Here is a 24,355-nt window from a genome sequence, read left to right as displayed (position 1 = left end):
AGGCATTTTCGTATTATACAGAAGAGCATAAACATAAAAACCTACAAAGTGAGATTTTATTTAGTTTTAGAACTTGACTCCAATTCTACCACGGCAGGTATTCTTCTTTAAAACATGGAGAGCAGTTCTCTTTTAAATGACACAACAAACAATAAATCGGCATGGTAGACAACCTTGCACCTGTCAGTTGCTTCAGGATGTGTACTCATAAATATGAATTTCATTTATGCAAATTATAATCATATGCTACAGTGTAAAGATCTGCAGTAAGAAGGGCAACTAAGAACTGTAGACCTAAGGAAATTACATCCAATGTTTTCATTATATAATGGCTCAAAATTAGGATGTCTGTAGATTTAGGAAGAGCTGAAGTCAGCTAGCTGGAAATGCTGGATAATAAAAGAAACAACCTTTAGCAGGTATGAGAGAAAACGAAGTTTTTAAAGTACGATTTTCAACATGTTTAAGCCAAGATGGCCATAATTTTCTTTCCTGTCTACTTCAACGATAAGTTTACTTTTCAATTCATTTAGTGATTTCACCAATACAACTTTTTTTTTCCTTATATCGTGTTTACCTGTGGATTACATACATAGGCATAGAAACAAAAAGGTATATTGGTTACTAAGTTGCCTTTCAAAGGAGTATTATAAAAATCCATTATTTATCCATTCTTGTGAGGAAATAAGATATTCCACATCAGTGACCCGCCTTGTTAGCTGAGATTTTTTTCCCTACTTAGGCATCAAAAACATATTTTCGCAAGTTAAAAATGGATTGTACTATTTTCTGCCTCTTAAAGTGTGTCACTATTTTCCTTTTGCCTACGATGATCTTTTACAAAAAAAGAAGACAAAACCCCGCTTCTACAGGAAATAACAATAAAATACTGAAGCCGAGAGAAGAGAGAGTTTTTGCCGATGGGATTAGAGAAAATCTCCTGTGATGGAAGGACAGCCACACGGACCTCTGCACGGTCTGGCAGCTCTGTGCTGTTCGTAGGACGCTAGTTATTATCATAAAGTAATACAAAAGGAAACTCTGTCAGAGTTCATTTATAAGTTATCACTAGCCTTGAATGAGAAGGACTTAATTACACTTTTTACAAAATTATTTATGATCCATTGACAATTTACTTGTGATTTGGGACAAATTACCACACATCACTTCAATCTTTTTAGGTGACCGTCTCCTACTAAACAAATCTTGAAAAGACTATTCCTTAGAAGAACTTGGTACACACCCATAAAGAATGGAATTAAGTGTTGCTAATGTGCTTTAAAATCGTTATGAGGGGTTTATTCTTCTAAAATAATCTCAAATTATTCCAAAGACCAAGTGACATAATTTTAATCATGAAAGTTAATAGTTACTTACTGCACAGAACTACAGAATATCTAAAACAAAAACAAAAACAAAAAAAAAAAGGAAGGAGGGAAGGCAGGAAGGAAGGGAAGGAAGGCCAAAAGAGAAAAGGAAGAAAAATTAAAACTGTGATAGATATCTTTGCGGTAATCTTTTTTGCTTATTTCTGATAATTTCCTTAGGATAAAGTCCCAAGAAGTAAAATTTCTGGGTAAATGAGCTAATAAGACATTTGATATATACAATTAACCTGCCCTTTAGAAATAATTCCCTCACTTTAGGGCATAAAAATCACCATTTCACATACCCTCATCTTTATTTGTAGTGTTTTTTAAAAATCCTGTCAAATTCTACAGTCAAATAGTTGTTTTAACTTATTTAAATGCTAGTGAGGTTGAAGACAAACATTTCAGTGGTCATTTTTATTTAATGAATTGCCCATTTTCTCCTAATGAAGAGTCTCCCTTCTCCTGATGATTTGTAATAGTTCTTCAGCAATTCAGGAAATTAACCCTTAGTTATTTTTGTTACAAACACTTTCCCATGTTTATAACTTGCCTTTTAATTTTGATTATGTCATAGTAAAGCTGTATACTTTAAAACAGTCAAATCAATAAATCATCTTTCATGATTTCTTATTTTGCTTTTATGGCAAAAAGACCTTCCTCATATTGAGATTAGATTAAATATACAGGTTCCTTTTTTACAGCTAATTCTTTACCCACCTGGTATTTAATTTTGCCCTGAAGAATAATATGTATTTTTCTTTCCCAAAGTGTTAAACTAACTTATTGAATAATCACCATTTATTGAATAATCCGTCTTCTCCCAAGAGTTCTGAAATGTCATCTTTATCATAAGCTGAATATTTAGCTCTCATTTTTTCTGATTTTTTACTGGTATTCCATTGGTTTATATACTCTTAACAGGAACTTTACTACTGTAATGTCTTGAGCTGTAAAATACTCCATTTCCCCATATTTTCTATTCTTTTTCTCAAAATTATCTTGCCTATTCTAACATCTTTTCATCCAAATGAAAATGTAATTTAGTTACATAAAATGCTAAACAAAATACTGCAATTTTTATTGCCATTGCATTAAAATTAACTTGAAGAAAACAGACTTCTTTAAGAACACCAGATCTTCCAATCCAAAAATATGTGGAACTGCATAGTTTTTATTAGGTTTCTTACTAGGCTTTGGGTGTTGGTGGTGATGGTGGTGGCGGCAGAGATCTTCTGCATAGAATTCTTCCCTGCAGTATGCTTTCTAACTAATTAAGGCTGGTTTAATACGAACAGGTTCTTGCCTAAATGTATCTTCTCACCTTCCCTGAACATTCTCTTCCCTCTAGTTTCTGTGACACTCCTTTCTCCAGATTTTGCTCATGCATCATTCACCTGCATTTATTCCAAAAATTATCTATTAACTACCTATGACGTTCTGGTAACACAAAAGTGAATGGAGTGGGCAAACTCCTGACCATTACGGAGCCTGCAGTCTAAACAGCAAGACACACGATAATAAAATGAGCACAGAAGTACTGTAGGTTATAAACTGGGACAAGTGATACATTTATGTATACGTATGTACACACATACACAGACAAACCCAGCTCCTCCTACAGGCTCGGCACATACAAGGTGCTCACTGCATAGTGACTGAATGAATGAAATAGCTTCCACTCAATATAGTGAGGGGTAGATATTTCACTTATCAACACAAGGGTAAAAGCTGAACTACGATAAGATGAGAAATGGAAAAGAATCATCCTGAATTATATTTCAATATTTCCCATCAATAAATAAGTGCTTTTTGTATAATGGAAATTAAGAGTCCCCTGAATACCATTAAGACAATCTTTTACACATTCAGTGTTGACTTCCAACCAAACTAGGGATATTTTTCTCGAATAGACTTGTAAGAGATTACTTGTTTTACTCTCAATTCTAGACTAGTAAAAACCTGATTAATAATTACAAGTGGCAAGCAAACAGACATCTTTAAAGGAAAAGGGAACTATCTGGAAAGAATGATCATAAATTCAATATGCTGTAAATCTGACAAAGCATAATGAAAAAGAATGTATTGTCGGTACACTTCTTCGTTCCCAAGATGTGTATTTTGCGTCCATCCACACCATTAGCGTTTCTGCTTGCTTACAGCCTTTTTCCCTGCTGGATCCTTAGTAGTCACTGCACTCCAAACTCATGCCAGTTGAAAAGAAAGGTAACAAAGTTTTCCTCATCAACAGCCTGTAGGCTCACAAAATTGAACGTGTTCTTTTATCTGCCTGTGTTCATTTAGCCCACCAAGCAGTCTTTATTAAAGCTGAGGCATCAGGCAGTCAAAGTTCATTAATACCATTTATATAATCTCTGCAGTTTCAATTAACTCAGCAAGACATTCTACTACATGATAACAGTCTCATTAATTCAATAAAATCCCATAACTATTAACAATATGGTCGATGTTAAACGGGGTGTCACCTAGTACAAAATAATAGCTTTAGCAGCTTGTGATGAAACTTAAGGTTTTTTCTTAAATTTGATCTGGCTAAAATATTCAGTCCTTTTACAGCAAGGGATTATTCCTATGTAAAGAATCTATAGAATTTTTAACATTAACAGGGAGTAATTTAAATCTTAGAAAGTGATACACAAGAGTAAATTAATAATACTTTCCTATTCAGTAATTGATAGACTTTGTCTAAATGATCAAGAGTCTGATCTGTTTATAGGCTTCCTCACAAACGCAGTGGGCTGCGTGCCTCACAAACGGTGGATGGTGCAGTTACGATATTTTGGTTCCTTGTCCATGGAACTTGCTTCCATTATTATAAGATTTCCTGAATCTAGATTTTTCTTTCTCAAAAGAAAAAGAGGAAACAAATGTATAACTTGGGATAATTTTATTCTGACTTGATCTGTTATCATCAAATCTTTTACTGTGAGATACTTCCAAATATTTGAAAGAGAAGAGGGCACACTGAGGAGACAGGCTTGATGACAAAAGCCAACACAATGAGAAGAGGAGAAGAGAAAAACAGAAATAAACCTGGATCACTGGTGAAGAGCCTGAGGTACTGAACTAACAAATGCTGTGGAAACATTCTGCCCCCAGACTTCCTGCAAAGTGTGTTAATAACGTCCTTAGACTGTAAGTCATTCTGAATGGAATTTTCTGTTATTTGCTTCCAAAAAATCCTGATATACTGATTGAGATTTATTTTCTCCCAGTCTCCTTTTTGGTTTGTTTTTGGTCTTTGCACTTTATATCTGACCTGAATAGCCTGTCTTGCTTGGGAAGACCTTTCCTACCCTGAGATTATAAAAAAAAAGTTCTCCTAAATGTTTTTTCCAGAATTTTTATGTAATTTTAGTTTTTATAATGATATTTTTACTCCATCTGGAATTTCTTCTCCCAATAATGGTATAATTTAATCTTTTTTAGATAGAAAGCCAAATACAGCACGTCAATATCCTTTTCCCATTGAAAGAAAACGTCCTATCTTATATGAAGATCTCGTTTACAACTGAACCTGTTCTTAGCTTGTTCCACTGATCTATTTCTCAGTTCCCACATTACTGTCGCATTGGTTTGATCACAGAACATTTATAACAGTTTTCAGATCTCCCTGTGCCATTCTCCCCTTCCCCTGAATTCTGTGGCAGCTCCAACATATTTAATACTGACTGTAGCAATGATCACCATCACAGCCACCAACATGAACTCATAATGAGCACTACATGTCTTTAACTCTACAGAGTCAATACTATCATTGCCCTCATCAACGAAACTAAGGATTAGAAAAGTTACATGTGTATATTGTCTAAGACAAGGTAGCTACTTAAAGTGTTGGAGCCGAGATTCAAATCAAGGGATCCGAGTCTAGAGCCAGTGATCTTAACCACTAAGCTGTATTATCACCATTAAAATGACTATAAAGCTTCTTGGTGTAAAATTTAAAATCACTGTGCCCGGTTTTTAAAAACCATCTCTCTCACTTAGACTATCAATGGAATGATAACACATTTATATATTAATTTGGGAAGAAGTAATATTTTTACTTAATGTCTTCCCACCTAAAAACACGTTATCACTTTTCTATTTATTCAACTCTTGCTCCAATAACATTTATAGTTTTCTTCATATAGCTTTTGATTTTATATTATTACATTTATTTTTAGACATTTTATAGTTTTGGTTGCCATTATGAGTAGGATATATTTTTCCATTTCCCATTCTAAAAGCTAAATATCACCATGTAATTAATATAAAGACATATTATTAGTATCAAAACTAAGATAAAATTAGTTCCCTTGGATGTTCCATGTACACAATAACAAATACATTATTTAGGACAACTGTAATATGACCTGATTTATTATCTTTAAACAAATTAAGTCTATCTCAAATTAAATACACTGCTCTCACCATGCAGATGTTCTCTGTTATATTACACTGAATTTGGGTTGTCATCAGTTGGATGTCATAACTTTGGATTGTTGGAGAATTTATTAATATAGTTTGAATTCTCACTTAATATGCATTTTGAGAAATACATAAAAATATCTAACTTTGCGTATTTTTATTGGAACCCCATAAGGTTAAATGAAAACCTAGATACTTCTTTATAGATTAAATTAAAAATTTACATTTTGAAAAGAATAAACATAATCCAATAATCTTCTTTAATAATGAGATGAATTAAACATCAAGATCACAAGAATATCATATAAATTTCAGAAAGTTTAAAGGAACTTTCTGCAGTTATATTACTGGTAGATTTTGAAGAGTAAAAGGACATTTGATTATTCTCTACATGACATGCCACATATTTATAAATGCTGTACTTAGAAACAATATTTATATATACAACTCTGAAAAGCTTTATTACTAGATTGCCTTCAAAGATGCTGTTTATAAACAAACTCTCAAAAGTTGAAAGCAAAGATTGAATGCCTCATAGAAGACAATTTGGTGGAATGTCTTATAATAAGGAAGAAGCATATGTGCGTCAATGAGCTTACCTTTCTCACCATGCAGCTGACAAGCAGCTCTTTGATTGCTTTACTATTATGATGCAACTTTGGATACAATAAAGGCTACATTATTGCTCTATCATTTGTCAAGCTGTATAGAAAATTCTGAGTCAATGGATGCCACCTGTACGATATTTTCATTACCTGCTTATAAAGCAACTGCTCGTTTTCTCTAGCATAACAGAAAAGAACATCTGTAAGGATTTTTCTCACATTTTCTTGTTGGAAAAACTGCATTTCAGGAAACCTGAAAAAAGAAAACACAGGATTGAAATCGGCTAGCACAATTCCAAGAGTTACCCTCAAATTCTCATCTCTGAGAGGTGCCATGGGCAGCTTTTGGTTTTAGTACAAGTCTGTATTTGCCAGGCAACTTATGCCATAGGTGGGACTCATGTGTTAAAGAAAAAAGGGTGAGAAAAAGGGAAAGTACTGGATACCCTTCAACATCTAAATATTTCAAATGTCTTCGTATGTAAATGTCATCATATGCATGATGAATACAACAGTTTTTAAGCAAAACAAATTATAGCCTGTGCATTTGGTGTGGGGATTGCTTTGTTTTACCCCATTTGGTATACTGTGATTTTGTAAGTACCAACTTTGTGAAAAAAAATCATTATCCTATTTTTTTTGATGCAAATACCATGATTTAAATTATTATACATGACCACACCATTAGTTTTATCTGATTAAAACACAGACTTCAAATGGACTGAGTTAGTCAGTATTGCTTAAATGATCTCTGGATCAAAAATTCTACCAGGTGCTTTGAGGTAATGTGAAATACAAAAGGGCAAGAGTATCCACCTGAAAGGAGCTTAAACAGTGGTTTATAATGCAAGAATTTACGACTGCAACAACCCAAAGAGCAAATACAGAGCAGTGCAATACACAGTGAATATACAGTCGACCCTGTGGATCCCTGGGTTTCGAATCTGCAGACTCAACCAACCGTGGATCAAAGATGTTTGGGGAAAAAAAATTCCAGAAAGTTCCAAAAAGCAAAACTTGCATTTGCCAGCATGCCAGCCACTATTTACATGGCATTTACATTGTAGTAGGTATTATAAGAAATCTAGAGATGATTTAAAGTATATGAGAGGATATGCATAGATTATATGAGAATATTACTCCATTCTATACAAGAGAGTTGAGCACCCATGGACTTTGGTATCTGTGGGAGTCCTGGAACTAATCTCCTATGAATACCAAGAGACGAGCCTATAAGGGAAGAAGGAATGTCATCTAGAAATAAGCAGCAAATGGGTTCAATCACAAAAGGTTTGAACAAGAATTTTTAGGAGAGGAGGAACATGGAACATCTGTGGGAAAAGTAACCAAATCAGAAGGAAAGCTATGAAGACATAGAAGGCAAAGAGTATTCCAAATGCAGAGCACTGTATGGTATTAGTAATGCAAAAGGAAAGTATCAATACTTCTGTGAAGTACTGCCACTTGGCAGCAGGGCAACAGGACAGAAGAAAAGGTGGGAGGTGTAGAAAAGAGCTTTGAATGCAGTATTTACAACTGAGGAAAAGCAACAGAGTAACTCTACATTTCTGAATAGGGAAGTACCCAAGAAGACAGTATTTGAGTAACTCTAAGTGGGATTAAGCCTGCAGGAGGAGAGACTGCAGGAAGGAGATAAGAGGACATTATACTGAGGTGAAATGGAAAAATCACAAACCTGAGAAGAAAAGCCGAAGTTCAGATCCCTGTTGCATAACTGCTGGCTGTGCGACCTTGACTAAATGGCTGCTTAACGGCCTCATCTATAAGTAGCGATAATAATACTGATCTTGTGATGAAGATGAAATAATGTGAAAGCACCAAGAACAGCGCCTGGCAGCAGACGTTCAGGAAGAGAAGTGATTGCTAGTCTCTGAGTACTGGTACTTTAGTTGATGAAAATGTGAATGAGGTCACATTGGAACTAGAAAACACGAGAATATGTAGTAAATACGCAAGAGGCTGAAAAGCAGGAGCGCCTAGAGCACGGAGGCACGCGGCATCACGGAAACAGAAAAATCTCCTCCGTTAGTCTCGTAAAGGCAGCAGTGGTTATTTTATTCATATTCTGATGGTTCACTGCTTCCTATCTCTGGCAACCTCTGCTCTTTTCTGCTTCCTTCTGATCCTCTTCGGGCACCCTGTGAGAGTGAGAACTTTCTCTCCAGTTCAGGCGGTTTGTGAAGCATCTCTTTCCTGGGCCTAATTTTTATAATAAATTACAGCCTGTTTCATCTTCCTCTGTTCATTTGACTTTTGCTTGAAATTCCCTTGGATGTACAATTTGTCCCCAGACACAGGTATCTGACCTGTTCTCTACCAACAAGGAAGCCTCTCCTTTGGGGGGCCGGTAATCAACAGTCCATGGGTCTGAACAACGTTATCTCAAGTCCATGCCTGAGATGGATGGCCTCCAGACAGCCATCCAGATTAATGTGATGGCCCTCCACACAGCCCAGACTGAAGCTCAGGAGTCTGACTAGGCACAAGTGACCATAGCTCCTAAAGAGGAGAGAAATTACCTGAAAGTAGATTCAGAGCAAGAATAATAACTATATCTTAGAAGCCAAAGAAGTTCCAGAAAGGTGTCAAATGCACTGAAGCAGGAAAGAAACAGAAAAACTTGTTAAATGACTTATTTGGGACAAAAGAAAGCTGCTAAAACCTTTAGATAGTCAAATATCCCAAATTAGAGTAATCAGGATGAAAGATAGGTAAGTAGTTAATAAAATGCTGGAAAGAAATTTCTTGGGAAAACTTAGTCACTAAAGTAAAAACAGAGTAACCCTTCTGAGACGAAACTGTTTCCCCTCCTTCCTCATCAGATGACTTAAATCTAGCCCTGTCGTGAAGTAGGCTTCCTGTCCCAGGATCTGGACAGATCACACGGATGCGTGATTTTGTGTGTCCCCTTCCATAACTATGCTTTGGAAACTGTCTATGAACACTGGCACCACCAAATTCCCTACAGTCACTGCAATCTGAATGGACTATGGGAGAAAGTACTAAAACCTACAACATTCACTTTGTAACAAATATCCATGAATTATATAAAGTAAGAATTTAATATCTTACTACTAAAAATGTAAATTATATTACATATCAATTCACCGTTTCCTTTAAATGCATACTAACCACTCGCAAGACTAAAAACTAGAGATCTATAAGGATCAAATTGCAGGTAGATAATTTAAATCACCCACTTTTAGCAAATACCCAATCAACTGAAAACGCGTATTAGGCAGACAGAGCATATCTATGTGATAGCACACCATCCACAATTCTAGTCTACAATGCTGAAGTGTCAATTTAGGAAGTTTCAGGATATCCTCTTTTTTAGAAAAGTGTGAGGTGCTCTCTAAATGCTGATGAAGAATCCACAGCATCAAACAAGTAACATGGGAAAGATTTCAGAAGAGTTCCAAAAGAGAAACAAAAGAAGCTGGAAAAAGAGATGACATTCAGAGAAGTTATAAGGTGAAAGAGTCCAGCTCAGAAGGTAACAGGCAAGGAGAACGGAAGCAGAGAGATTAATACCTGCTCCAGTATATCTGGGTAGTTAGCAGGTTAGCAGTACTTCCCAACTGCTTTGCTAAACAATGTGTCAGAGATATGCATTGAAGTAAAATTCCATGAGTTTAAAGTTACACAGAAGAACCTAGGTCATAAGGTTGATGAATATACCTGAATAATAACATATTTGCTACAACAAATACTTGGTTTCGTATTAACAGGCTTCAAGTAAGAAGGCATTCCATCTATAGGAATCAGAAATAAAAGGGAGAAAAGTAGTGAGTAGATTCTCTAGGAATAGTGATAAGCAGCTTTGATGATAGGTTTTAAGTTTCAAAATAGCTTCCCTAACATCTGGTGTTGATTCAGGGCAGGTAATCTGAACAGTAGTCTAACCCGAATATCACTGGAAAGGCAAATCTGGTTTTGAGACAATAACAAAAATCACAGAATACAGACCGAGGCTGGAGTCAACAACTGTGAAGATTTTGAAAAATCAATAGTGACTCTATAGTTTCATGCAAAAAAGAGAAATGGTAGTATATTCCTTAAAGATGAGATAGAGAAAAAAAAAATTTAGGATTGAAACTAGAGACATTTATGATTCACTCAAGCCAAAACCATCTGATAGGAAAGTAAAAGGAGAAAAGAATCACAATAAATGGGAACTGAAGATAAATTCTAAATTATTATTAGAAAATGAAAGTCAAGAGAACTAATTCCTGCATTTGGCCAGAAATGAAAGTGGAGATGGTAAACAGGTGAGGATGAAACTCTGATAGAGATAAAAAGCAAAGAGAAATTAATATTAAAGTATTCCATGATGTGATTTAGACTAATACCATTGAACATTTTTACCTGATGGAAAAAAAGGTGATAATTCAGTTTTTTGTTTTTGCGGTATGCGGGCCCTCTCACTGTTGTGGCCTCTCCCGTTGCAGAGCACAGGCTCTGGACGCACAGGCTCAGCGGCCATGACTCACGGGCCCAGCTGCTCTGCGGCATGTGGGATCTTCCCGGACCGGGGCACAAACCCGCGTCCCCTGCATCGGCAGGCGGATTCTCAACCACTGCGCCACCAGGGAAGCCCGATAATTCAGTTTTAACTTAATAGATCAATATTTAAAATGCAGGAGTTTCTCTCTCAAGATGTGTGCAGGTATTAAATAGACAAATTTTACATAGTGCAAACTAACATCAAGAGATATAAAAGTCTGCTGTGTGAGTTTTGGTTTGTATCTTGAAATAACCCCACATTCGTAGGCAGTATAGTTTTCAACTTAAGTTTTAAAAAAATCTTTATCTAAAATCTTTCATATATAATCTTTTCATTATAATCTTTCATTTTAAATTCCAGCATTTATAAAGAGACAATAGTAGACTGAATTGCAGTATAGCCATCGCCCAGCTTCATCATTAATCAGTTCTTTTTTTTTTTTTTACATATCCTCCTCTCTCAATGTTGCATTTTGAAGCAAACCTGAGACATCACTACACCCATAATACTGCAGTGTGTATTTCTAAAACATAAAGACTCTCTAAAAACATAACCATAGCACCACTTTAACACTATAACTAATAAAAATAATCCATTGATTAAATCAAATATACAATCAATGTTCAAATTTCCCTAAATATTTTTCAGTTTGTTTCAATCAAGATCCAAGAATTTACACTGCAACTTGTTGATATATCTCTTGAGTTTTTTACTCCATAGACGTGCCCCTCCCTCCCTCCCTGCCTTCCTTCCTCTCTCCCTCTCCCTCTCTCTCTTACAATGTATTTGTTAAAGAAACCAGGCTCTTTACCCTGTAGAAACTTCCCACATTCTGAATTTTACTTATTGTTCCTCCATTTTGTTATGTGACACATTCCTCTCCTCCCCACCGCGCCCCACCCCCCACCTCCACACCCCCGCCCCCCCGCTGTATTTCCTATAAACTGGTAGGTAGGTCTAGAGACTTCATCAGGTTCAGGTTCAACTTTCAACAAAAACCTTCATGGGTGGCATGGTGGCTTTAGTACATGTTCACGAATTCTTTGGCACTCCTCCCGTACAAAAGTGGAGGAGCCTAACTTCCTTCCCTCTGCAGATGTGCTGTCCTCAGTGATGAGCTTCTCACAAAGAGAAGACAGCACAAGTGATGCTGCGACACAGCTTCTGTCTGCCTCTCCGTCTGGACACATCGTGGAACCCAGACGCTGTGCTGCGAGAAGTCAAGCAGCTACAGGAGAGGCCGTGGGGAGGTGTTCCAGCCACAGCTCCAGAGGTCTCTGCTGAGAGCCGGCTTCAACAGTCAGGCAGGAAAGTGAACACATCTTCCAATGATTCCGGTCCTTAACCTTCAAGCTGGCCTGGCCAACACCATGTGGAACAGAGACAACCTGCCTGCTCAGCCCTACCCAAGTTGGAGATTCATCAACAAAATTAATTCTGCTGTTCTTTTAAGCTTTGGGGTGGTTTACAATGCAGCAATAGCTAACGGGTACAGATGGTACTGTGTACCTCCATCAGGAGGCATACATTTTTAGCTTCTCTTTCTGTGATGATCGATGATCATTGCCTAGGTGTATTAATTCATTAGAGGTGGTAAGATGGCAAGACTACAACTTTATCCTTTTTCCTTTCATTATTATCTAAAATACATATATAAAGAAAAATTTACCCTTGTCAATTTTTAGTCATCCTGAAGTACAGATCACTATAATTTTGAAAAACATAGTTGGTTTCCATTATATTTACTCATGGATGCTTGTGGACATCTAAGCTCTATGAATGATAAATGACACTAATTCTGTCACGAAAATAGGTTATGATAACCAGACTATTCTATTCGCCTTTTGGATATCTTCCCATGCAACTGCAGCATATGGGAACAAGTCAGGAGATGAGGGATGGAGTACAGCTAAACAACAACGTCAGACCCAGTAACCAGGAACCCAGGTGCCTGACGGGAGCTAACTGGAAAGACACAGAAACTTCGCACAGGGCTGTGGTCGCTCATAACACAGACAGAGGATGAAGGGAAGCTAGACAAATATCTGGGGTGTCTATGATGGAGAGTTCCTCAGACAACAAAGAGACAAAAAGAACATTTCCTAAGCAAGAAAAGGGTTAAGAAAAGAGTGAAATGACAAAGGGCTTTGTCACTGCATAATAGTACATAATTAGGTAATTAGAAGTATTAAAACAGACAAAGCACTGGGCCCAGCTGAATTACTGAAGATGCAAGTATTCAATAAGATGCCCCAAGGGAAAAAATAAAACCCTTGGGGAAGGTTTATAGTCAAGCAGGAGGACGGAGCAGCACAGGAGGGCTTGAAGGAACAATAATTGATGTTACGTGGGTACTTTAAAACCAGAACTTCACTACCAGCATCCATCTAAAATTTAAAATGAGCAGATGAAAACTCCCTAGAATACTATTAAACACCAAAATAACTATAATACCTTTCTCTGGTTTGTTGTTTTATTAAAGAAAAACTGAAAAAAAAAATCAAGCAAAAACCACAGAGGAGCAATTTGATATAAAATGAACGGAGGCACACTACGTATTTTTTATTCCTGTCCTCCCTACTTTGGTTGATGATTTCACCATCCCCCCTATTCAAACAAATCTGCTTTCTCCTCATTCCAGGTACACGGCAGGACTGAACTTCCCAGCATCCTCTTCAGTGAGCTGTGGCCACTGGGATGGGAGTGGCCATGACATGTGACCACAAAATTCACATTTCCCCCAGCCCCCATCAGGCCCCATCCACATTTCCCCTTCCAGCTGGACAGAATGGAAAAGGTCATCTGGGAAACTTGGGAAGCTACATATGGACTGTGGTGGTTTTAAAAATACATCTGCCAATTCTTTAACACACTGCCCTTCCTCCATGGATTGTTTGCTTTAGGGGAAGAATCCTCTGGAGAAAAGACACTTAAGCAGCGCCATGGCGAGACCCACATGGAGAGGAACCCACAGGGGTCCTCCAGCCCTCATTAGGCCTCCACACGACCGCAGCTCCAGCTGACACCTGACTGCAAGCTCAAGAGAGACCCCTGAGCCAGGACCACAGCTGCTCCCAAACTCCTGATCTCCAGCAACTATGAAATACAATACATGATTATAGTTCCAAGTGATTACATTTTGGTTGATGTATTATGCAGCAAATAGATGACGATAAGAGGTTTTGATACCTGAAACTGGGCTGTTTTTTAAAAAACAATAAAATATGTGGTAGAGGTGTCTATAGGACTGGACAGGAGCTGGAAGGACCTTGCACAGACCCCACTGAAAGACTAAAGGATCTGAAAGAGATGATTAGCCAGACAGCCCACGAGGCTGCCAGTGAGGGCGTAAATCAAAGTGAGGAAAACATCACAAGAAAAGTGGAGAGAAAAGGTTCCTTATTAGGTACTGACAACACAGCAGCCTCTAGTTATTTGGAATACTGAAAATGTACCTAATACACCGGGTGATCTAGCCAAGGAGACTGTCCAGGCAGTGCAGAAGGCGCTGCCTGGTGTTGCTTGTTATTTACAGTAGAATGGGAAAGGAGGAAAGTGGAAGAACTGCTCAACGCAGAGGCGCTGGGACTTGCTGGGCTTGAAAATACAACCTTTTCTCCTTCTCATCCTCTCGTCACAAATGAAGCATTTAAGACACTGCTTCTGGGCAAAGATCGAATATAAGACACAGTCAGGAAAACAAGGTCCAAAGATGAAACCAAGGGTGTGAATGTAAAATACTTTGTTAAGATCTCAGAAAGCTCTAAAGCAGTGCATCAGAGAACCTCCTGTCAGACAAGACACCCTGATGCCCTGGAAAGATCTAAAAATCATGCCCCAAAGAGCCCTCGGCAGCCAGAGGTCGGGGACGCTGCTTAACACCCCACTGCGTGGGACAGCCTCTCACAACAAAGAATTAATTGGTCCAAAAGGTCAATACTCCCAAGGGTGAGAAACTCTACATTAGAACATATGAACCCAGAGGGCAGAAACAGTAGCTATGTATTGAATCTCTAGAACATTCTGAGTAAGAGTTGAGATAACACTCATGCCTTCGTGTCCTGTGTGCTCCACAGAGTGCTCTGCATACACAAAGTATTTGATAAATGCTTCTAGAACTGAGAAAGCGTTAAATTCAGGCAAACTAGATTAACATAAAACGTTACAGATCTGTGGAAAGACCTGGAGTCCCAGGTGTTATTTCCATTTCAGCCGTTAACAAGTTGTATTTTCTTAAGTCATTCTTTCTGAGCTTCAACTTTATGCGCTTGCAAAATAAAAGGACTTAAGTAGATGACTACCAATGACACAAATGCCTGTTATGGATGCCTGGTACTGGGGAATATGAAAGATATAAAACAGAAAAACTAAGTACTTAAGAAAATCTAGGCGAGAAAGTAGACATTTTACAGATATTTTTAAAAGGAAGATAATTACAATAAAATACGCAGGGTCTACGAAAGAACAGAAGACACACTATTTCCTTATCAGGATCCTCAACTTCTGGAATGGTAGCTGCTACATAGTAATTTCTCAGGTAGCATTTGTTGAATGAGTAAATAAATCTACAAACCTACAAATAAACAAACCAACGAAAAATGAGAATGAAATCATGAACTCAAGGGCTGGAGGTGAAAAGGCAAAGCATAACAAAGGCCAGACCACAGTTCGGCTACCTGTTTTTTGCAACTGATGAATACATAAGCAACATATAGTTTTCACAGGCCATAAACTGGAGGTGAACAGAAAGAAAGTAGGAATCTGTTGTGATGACAAGGGTGTGATCCAGCCCAAGAGGATAGCAGGAAAGTCTCCAAGAGCCTAACAGGGAAGGTGGGAATTTGAAATCGCCATACAGGTGAGAAGACAAAGCAGAAGGGTTAGGATGACAGGAAATATCAAAGAATGACAGTACAGGGCAGTTGGGGCTGGAGTTCCAGGGAGTGGTATCTGTCACCATCCAAATAGAGGTTTTCATCCAAGGTTCTTTCTAGTTCTCCAATGCCCTGAGTTACATAGCAAGCCCTCTGCCCCACTGCCTCTCTGTCTCAAATTAAAAAAAAAAAAAATCTTTTTACTGATACCATAAAGGTGAAAAATTAAGAAAAAAAAATAGGTAGATAGAAGTATGCACTTTAAGTGCAAGGCTTTGTCACACTGAAAATACAGACTTTATTTTGCACTTTTTCAGCAATTAAGAAAAAATTTTAAAGCAATTGAAAGCATTTACCCTTGAAGTACTTAAGTGGTGTCAATTCCAAATGTGTGAAAGTTCCGAAAATACTGTTACCCTACTGAACAGGATAGGCCAACTAGGAATGTTTCAGGATGAGGCATTACTTTGCCACCCACCAGACTTTACTTTTTAACCTTCTCATAATCAATATGTGAACCCACAACTATAAATAGTGCTTCAAAATTCTGGCTTAATTTACAAGGAGGACCTCAAAAGTAAAAATTCTTCTGGTCAGCTGCTCAGAGTGATATAACTCTGCTGCCATGACATGGACCACTGCTCCCGAATCCCACAGACAGGGAGTGCCAGGATGCTAATCAAAGCACCACGACTGCAGCAAATACACCTGTATTTTCACTCAAACACTATAAAATTTTTTTAAAGTTTAAAAATATCCCATAAATTGGGACAAATGTGTGGTAAGAATCTGCATGCTTAAATGGAACAGAAATGAGAAAAATACACGTCAAAAACATGAGCAGTACAGGAAAATACATATTTCTAAATATATATATGCAACCATGAGAATCCAATATTTTACTTTTACCTTAAGTGTTGTCAAATAAGGAAGGACTACAGGCCATTTGACAGAAGAATTGTTTCTTGTGTTCCTGAAAATTTGTTTCTCCCCCTCTTTAATATTTAGGAAACACACACACAGGTTGCCGACAACTCAGAGAGAGCGGCTTGTGTTGTAGTTTTCACTTCCGTGGCTGTGAACAAGTGCATATGCGAAGGCTGGTCGTGAACGCACAAGCATGTACTGTGCCGGCATCAAATAAAATCACAACACAGAACACCAAGTACAGCCACTCATTCGTGTGTGCCTGCAGTCCACCTCGAGGAGACTGAAAATACAAACACAAGCTGCTATTTTGGTGTGATCACACGAACGTGGCAGCTTGTGTGGGTTTTTTTCTCTGTAACATTTTAACACTGGGCAGATTGTCTGCATTAACACACACCAAAATCAATTCTGCTCCGAAATTGCTTGTAAAAATCTTCTTTCCCTGAGAAATTCGGTTTTTATTTAAGTAAAAAAAAAAAACAAGGGGCTTGGAGGAAACTGTGTAAAAGATACCAACATTTAGGGTATCTTAACTTTGTAAAGTGTGACAATCAATGCTGGACGAGGGAACAGGCAGTACTTCTCCCAAAAACGGGAACTGTGCAGAAGACGGACTTTAAATAAGAAAAAGAAAGAAAAAAAAAGAACAACCCAACAACTTTGTAAAATCACTTTTGTATATTATTAATATAGAAAACATTTTCAAACTAGTCTAATTTCAAGCTGCCCACTACAATATAAAACTAAATTTGATCAAAAACTCAGATAAGACTTGTACACTATAAAAATTCAGGGAGGTTTCTTAAGGGCAGAGAAAGGAAACAAAAGCAAATACTGGGCAGAGGTCATATCTAAAAGTTCACTATGAATAAAAAATAAAATGCAGACATTCCTATCATATACTGCACAATAATATAACAACAACGAATTATTTACACAGCACTGTTCAGTAGAACTTCCTATGATGATAGGAACGTCCGCTATCTGTGCTGGCCTCTAAAGTAGCCGTTAGCACTTGAGATGTGGCTTCTGAAGACATATTTTATCTTGTTTAATCCAAATTAATTTCAACTTAAATAGCCACATGTGCCTGGTGGCTACCAAACTGGACAGCACACATCTGTGGTGTTTTTTTTTTTTTTTAATTTTTTAATTTTATTTTATATAGCAGGTTCTTATTAGTCATCAATTTTATACACATCAGTGTATACATGTCAATCCCAATCGCCCAGTTCAGTACACCACTATCACCACCACCACCATCACTTTCCCCCCTTGGTTTCCATACATTTGTTCTCTACATCTGTGTCTCAATTCCTGCGCTGCAAACCGGTTCATCTGTACCATTCTTCTAGGTTCCACATATACGTGTTAATATACGATATTTGTTTTTCTCTTTCTGACTTACTTCACTCTGTATGACAGTCTCTAGATCCATCAGCGTCACAACAAATGACCCAATTTCGTTCCTTTTTATGGCTGAGTAATATTCCATTGTATATATGTGCCACGTCTGCTTTATCCATTCATCTGTCAACGGGCATTTAGGTTGCTTCCATGACCTGGCTACTGTAAATAGTGCTGCAATGAACATTGGGGTGCATGTGTCTTTTTGATTTATGGTTTTCTCTGGGTATATGCCCAGTAGTGGGATTGCTGGATCCCCTGGAAATTCTATGTTTAGTTTTTTAAGGAACCTCCATACTGTTCTGCATAGTGCCTGTATCAATTTACATTCCCACCAACAATGCAAGAGGGTTCCCTTTTCTCCACACCCTCTCCAGCATTTGTTGTTTGTAGATTTTCTAATGATGCCTATTCTAACTGGTGTGAGGTGATACCTCATTGCAGTTTTGATTTGCATTTCTCTAATAATTAGTGATGTTGAGCAGCTTTTCATGTGCTTCTTGGCCATCTGTATATCTTCTTTGGAGAAATGTCTATTTAGGTCTTCTGCCCATTTCTGGATTGGGTTGTTTGTTTTTTTAACATTGTGCTGCATGAGCTGTTTATATATTTTGGAGATTAATCCTTTGTCCGTTGATTCGTTTGCAAATATTTTCTCCCATTCTGAGGGTTGTCTTTTCGTCTTCTTTATGGTTTCCTTTGTTGTGCAAAAGCTTTTAAGTTTCATTAGGTCCCATTTGTTTATTTTCGTTTTTATTTCCATTACCCTAGGAGGTGGATCAAAAAAGATCTTGCTGTGATTTATGTCAAAGAGTGTTCTTCCCATGTTTTCCTCTAACAGTTTTATAGTGTCCATTCTTACATTTCGGTCTCTAATCCATTTTGAGTTTATTTTTTGTGTATGGTGTTAGGGAATGTTCTAATTTCATTCTTTTACATGTAGCTGTCCAGTTTTCCTAGCACCACTTATTGAAGAGACTGTCTTTTCTCCGTTGTATATCCTTGCCTCCTTTGTCATAGATTAGTTGACCATAGGTGTGTGGGTTTATCTCTGGGCTTTCTATCTTGTTCCATTGATCTATGTGTCTGTTTTTGTGCCAGTACCATATTGTCTTGATTATTGTAGATTTGTAGTATAGTCTGAAGTCAGGGAACCTGATTCCTCCAGCTCTGTTTTTTTCCCTCAAGACTGCTTTGGCTATTCGGGGTCTTTTATGTCTCCATACAAACTTCAAGATTTTTTGTTCTAGTTCTGTAAAAAAATGCCATTGGTAATTTGACAGGGATTGCACTGAATCTGTAAACTCCTTTGGGTAGTATAGTCATTTTCACAATATTGATTCTCCAATCCAAGAACATGGTATATCTCTCCATCTGTTGGTATCATCTTCAATTTCTTTCATCAGTGTCTTATAGTTTTCTGCATACAGGTCTTTTGTCTCCATAGGTAGGTTTATTCCTAGGTATTTTATTCCTTTTTCTGCAATGGTAAATGGGAGTGTTTCCTGAAAGTGTTTCTCTTTCAGATTTTTCATCATTAGCGTATAGGAATGCAAGAGATTTCTGTGCATTAATTTTGTATCCTGCAACTTTACCAAATTCATTGATTAGCTCTCGTAGTTTTCTGGTGGCATCTTTAGGATTCTCTATGTATAGTATCATATCATCTGCAAAGAGTGACAGTTTCACTTCTTCTTTTCCAATTTGTATTCCTTTTATTTCTTTTTCTTCTCTGATTGCCGTGGCTAGGACTTCCAAAACTATGTTGAATAATAGTGGTGAAAGTGGATATCCTTGTCTTGTTCCTGATCTTAGAGGAAATGCTTTCAGTTTTTCACCACTGAGAATGATGTTTGTCATATATGGCCTTTATCATGTTGAGGTAGGTTCCCTCTATGCCCACTTTCTGGAGAGATTTTATCATAAATGGGTGTTGAATTTTGTCAAAAGCTTTTTCTGCATCTATTGATATGATCATATGGTTTTTATTCTTCAGTTTGTTAATATGGTGCATCACATTGATTGATTTGTGTATATTGAAGAATCCTTGCATCCCTGGGATAAATCCCACTTGATCATGGTGTATGATCCTTTTAATGTGTTGTTGGATTCTGTGTGCTAGTATTCTGTTGAGGATTTTTGCATCTATATTCATCAGTGATAATGGTCTGTAATTTTCTTTTTTTGTAGTATCTTTGTCTGGTTTTGGTATCAGGGTGATGGTGGCCTCATAGAATGAGTTTGGGAATGTTCCTTCCTCTGTAATTTTTTGGAAGAGTTTGAGAAGGATGGGTGTTAGCTCTTCTTTAAATGTTTGATAGAATTCACCTGTGAAGACATCTGGTCCTGGACTTTTGTTGGAAGATTTTTAATCACAGTTTCAACTTCACTACTTGTGATTGGTCTGTTTATATTTTCTATTTCTTCCTGGTTCCATCTTGGAAGGTTGCGCTTTTCTCATAATTTGTCCATTTCTTCCAGGTTGTCCATTTTACTGGCATAGAGTTGCTTGTAGTAGTCTCTCAGGATGCTTTGGATTTCTGCGGCGTCTGTTGTAACTTCTCCTTTTTCATTTCTAATTTTATTGATTTGAGTCCTCTCCCTCTTTTTCTTGATGAGTCTAGCTAATGGTTTATCAATTTTGTTTATCTTCTCAAAGAACCAGCTTTTAGTTTTATTGATCTTTGCTATCGTTTTCTTTGTTTCTATTTCATTTATTTCTGCTCTGATCTTTATGATTTCTTTCCTTCTGCTAACTTTGGGTTTTGTTTGTTCTTCTTTCTCTAGTTCCTTTAGGTATAAGGTTAGATTGTTTATTTGAGATTTCTCTTGTATCATGAGGTAGGCTTGTATAGCTATAAACTTCCTTCTTAGAACTGCTTTTGCTGCATCCCATAGGCTTTGGATCATTGTGTTTTCATTGTCATTTGTCTCTAGGTATTTTTGATTTCCTCTTTGCTTTCTTCAGTGATCTCTTGGTTATTTAGTAACGTATTTTTTAGCCTCCATGTGTTTGCGGTTTTTATGTATTTTTCCCCATAATTCATTTCTAATCTCAGAGCGTTGTGGTCAGAAAAGATGCTTGATATGATTTCAATTTTCTTAAATTTACTGAGGCTTGATTTATGACCCAAGATGTGATTTATCCTGGAGAATGTTCCATGTGCACTTGAGAGGAAAGTGTAATCTGCTGTTTTTGGATGGAATGTCCTATAAATATCAATTAAATCTATCTGGTCTACTGTGTCATTTATAGCTTCTGTTTCCTTATTTATTTTCATTTTGGATGATCTGTCCACTGGTGTAAGTGAGGTGTTAAAGTTCCCCACTATTACTGTGTTACTGTCGATTTCCTCTTTCATAGCTGTTAGCAGTTGCCTTATGTATTGAGGTGCTCCTTTGTTCGGTGCATATATAACTGTTATATCTTCTTCTTGGATTGATCCCTTGATCGTTATGTAGTGTCCTTCCTTGTCTCTTGTAACATTCTTTATTTTAAAGTCTATTTTATCTGATATGAGAATTGCTACTCCAGCTTTCTTTTGTTTTCCATTTGCATAGAATATCTTTTTCCATCCCCTCACTTTCAGTCTGTATGTGTCCCTAGGTCTGAAGTGGGTCTCTTGTAGACAGCATATATATGGGTCTTTTTTTGTATCCATTCAGCAAGCCTGTGTCTTTTGGTTGGTTAAACGTCCTTAAATTCAGGTTTAAGGTAATTATGGATACGTATGTTCCTATGACCATTTTCTTAATTGTTTTGGGTTTGTTTTTGTAGGTCCTTTTCTTCTCTTGTGTTTCCCACTTAGAGAAGTTCCTTTAGCATTTGTTGTAGAGCTGGTTTGGTGGTGCTGAATTCTCTTAGCTTTTGCTTGTCTGTAAAGCTTTTGATTTCTCCATCGAATCTGAATAAGATCCTTGCAGTGTAGAGTAATCTCAGTTGTAGGTTCTTCCCTTTCATCACTTTAAGTATATCATGTCACTCCCTTCTGGCCTGTAGAGTTTCTGCTGAGAAATCAGCTGTTAACCTTACGGGAGTTCCCTTGTATGTTATTTGTCGTTTTTCCCTTGCTGCTTTCAATAATTTTTCTTTGTCTTTAATTTTTGCCAGTTTGATTACCATGTGTCTTGGCGTGTTTCTCCTTGGGTTTATCCTATATGGGACTCTCTGTGTTTCCTGGACTTGGGTGGCTATTTCCTTTCCCATGTTAGGGAAGTTTTCGACTATAATCTCTTCAAATATTTTCTCAGGTCCTTTCTGTCTCTCTTCTCCTTCTGGGACCCCTATAAGGCGAATGCTGTTGCGTTTAATGTTGTCCCAGAGGTCTCTTAGGCTGTCTTCATTTATTTTCACTCTTTTTTCTTTATTCTGTTCCTCAGCAGTGAATTCCACCATTCTGTCTTCCAGGTCACTTATCCGTTCTTCTGCCTCAGTTATTCTGCTATTGATTCCTTCTAGTGTAGTTTTCGTTCTCGATCTTTGCCTCCTTTCTTTTTCCGAGGTCCTGGTTCATCTTCACTATCATTATATTGAATTCTTTTTATGGAAGGTTGCCTATCTCCACTTCATTTAGTTGTTTTCCTGGGGTTTCATCTTGTTCCTTCATCTGGTACATAGCCCTCTGCCTTTTTATCTTGCCTATCTTTCTGTGAATGTAGTTTTTGTTCCACAGGCTCCAGGATTATAGTTCTTCTTGCTTCTGCTGTCTGCCTTCTGGTGAATGAGGCTATCTAAGAGGATTGTGCAAGCTTCCTGATGCGAGGGACTGGTGGTGGGTAGAGGTGGCTGTTGCTCTGGTGGGTAGAGCTCAGTAATACTTTAATCCGCTTGTCTGCTGATGGGTGGGGCTGGGTTCCCTCCCTGTTGGTTGTTTGGCCTGAGGCAACCCAACACTGGAGCCTACCTGGGCTCTTTGGTGGGGCTAATGACAGACTCTGGGAGGGCTCATGCCAAGGAGTACTTCCCAGAACTTCTGCTGCCAGTGTCCTTGTCCCCATGGTGACCAACAGCCACACCCGCCTCTGCAGGAGACCCTCCAACACTAGCAGGTAGGTCTGGTTCAGTCTCCCCTGGGGTCACTGCTCCTTCCCCTGGGTCCCGATGCACACACTACTTTGTGTGTGCCCTCCAAGAGTGGAGTCTCTGTTTCCCCCAGTCCTGTCGAAGTTCTGCAATCAAATCCCACTAGCCTTCAAAGTCTGATTCTCTAGGAATTCCTCCTCCCATTGCCGGACCCTCAGGTTGGGAAGCATGACATGGGGCTCAGAACCTTCACTCCAGTGGGTGGACTTCTGTGGTATAAGAGTTCTCCAGTTTGTGAGTCGCCCACCTAGCAGTTATGGGATTTGATTTTGCTGTGATTGCGCCCTTCCTTTCGTCTCATTGTGGCTTCTCCTTTGCCTTTCAATGTGGGGTATCTTTTTTGGTGAGTTCCAGTGTCTTCCTGTCGATGACTGTCCAGCAGCTAGTTGTGATTCTGGGGTTCTCGCAAGAGAGAGTGAGCGCACATCCTTCTACTCTGCCATCTTGGGTCCTTCTTTTTTTATTTTTTAACAGAAAAAAAAAAGGCGTGGAAAAATGCTCTACATTCAGAATTTTTACATCTGTGGTTTTAAAGAACATTTTATCAATTATTAATGAATCCACAAAATATCAAATGACAAGATAAAAAAAAATTTGAGGAAAGAAAGTTTGCTGAAATAGATTACGTCTACAGCTTGGCCCATACGGGAACTATAAATGAAAGGGAGCATCAAATGAGAAAGCTGGATCATTAAAGATTTAACCATGTCATGGAGATTCAAGTGGGACAGAGCGGACTGAACTATGAGTGAGCTGCGTGAACTGCCGCCAACCCTAAGGACCCTACAATAACCAGAAACATGAAAAACCAGAAACTGAAGACAACGACCAGGAAACCTCACAGGCAGTGAGATCGACTGTTAAACATAGGTACCATTACAATAATAAAAGTAAGTTAAAGAATTTTAATCATTTAATTCAGGAGAGAGGGAGAACGCATTTGAAGAAAAGCCGGGCCATAGCTTATAAATATGTTTGGCAATAGCTTATAAATACGTTACTTTGCAAATGATGTTGTAGACACTATAAATATACTTTTAGAATAGACCTTGATAGACCAAATAACAGACTTCTTTGGTATCTAATATGGAAATGATTTTTTATTCTGAACTCAATATTTCCCATCA

At 37.8% G+C, this 24,355-nt stretch overlaps 1 protein-coding gene across 8 annotated transcripts in view; it reads right to left on the bottom strand.

Moving 5' to 3' along the window:
* The window catches only part of TBC1D5 (TBC1 domain family member 5), a 548,696-nt gene that overhangs the window by 222,449 nt on the left and 301,892 nt on the right, over positions 1-24,355 (bottom strand). For 7 of the 8 annotated variants that reach the window (XM_049710184.1, XM_049710183.1, XM_049710187.1 and 4 more), the window contains one exon: positions 6,557-6,659. In XM_049710184.1, coding sequence (XP_049566141.1) covers positions 6,557-6,659 — 103 coding nt within the window. The remainder of the gene's footprint in view (positions 1-6,556; positions 6,660-24,355) is intronic. The other variant, XM_049710188.1, reaches the window with a different exon arrangement.

Source organism: Orcinus orca, chromosome 5, assembly GCF_937001465.1.
Source record: "Orcinus orca chromosome 5, mOrcOrc1.1, whole genome shotgun sequence".
In the NCBI taxonomy this organism is placed as follows: Eukaryota; Metazoa; Chordata; class Mammalia; order Artiodactyla; family Delphinidae; genus Orcinus; species Orcinus orca.
The sequence above is the reverse complement of the archived record's forward strand: the minus strand, read 5'-3'. Positions and strand labels throughout refer to the sequence as shown.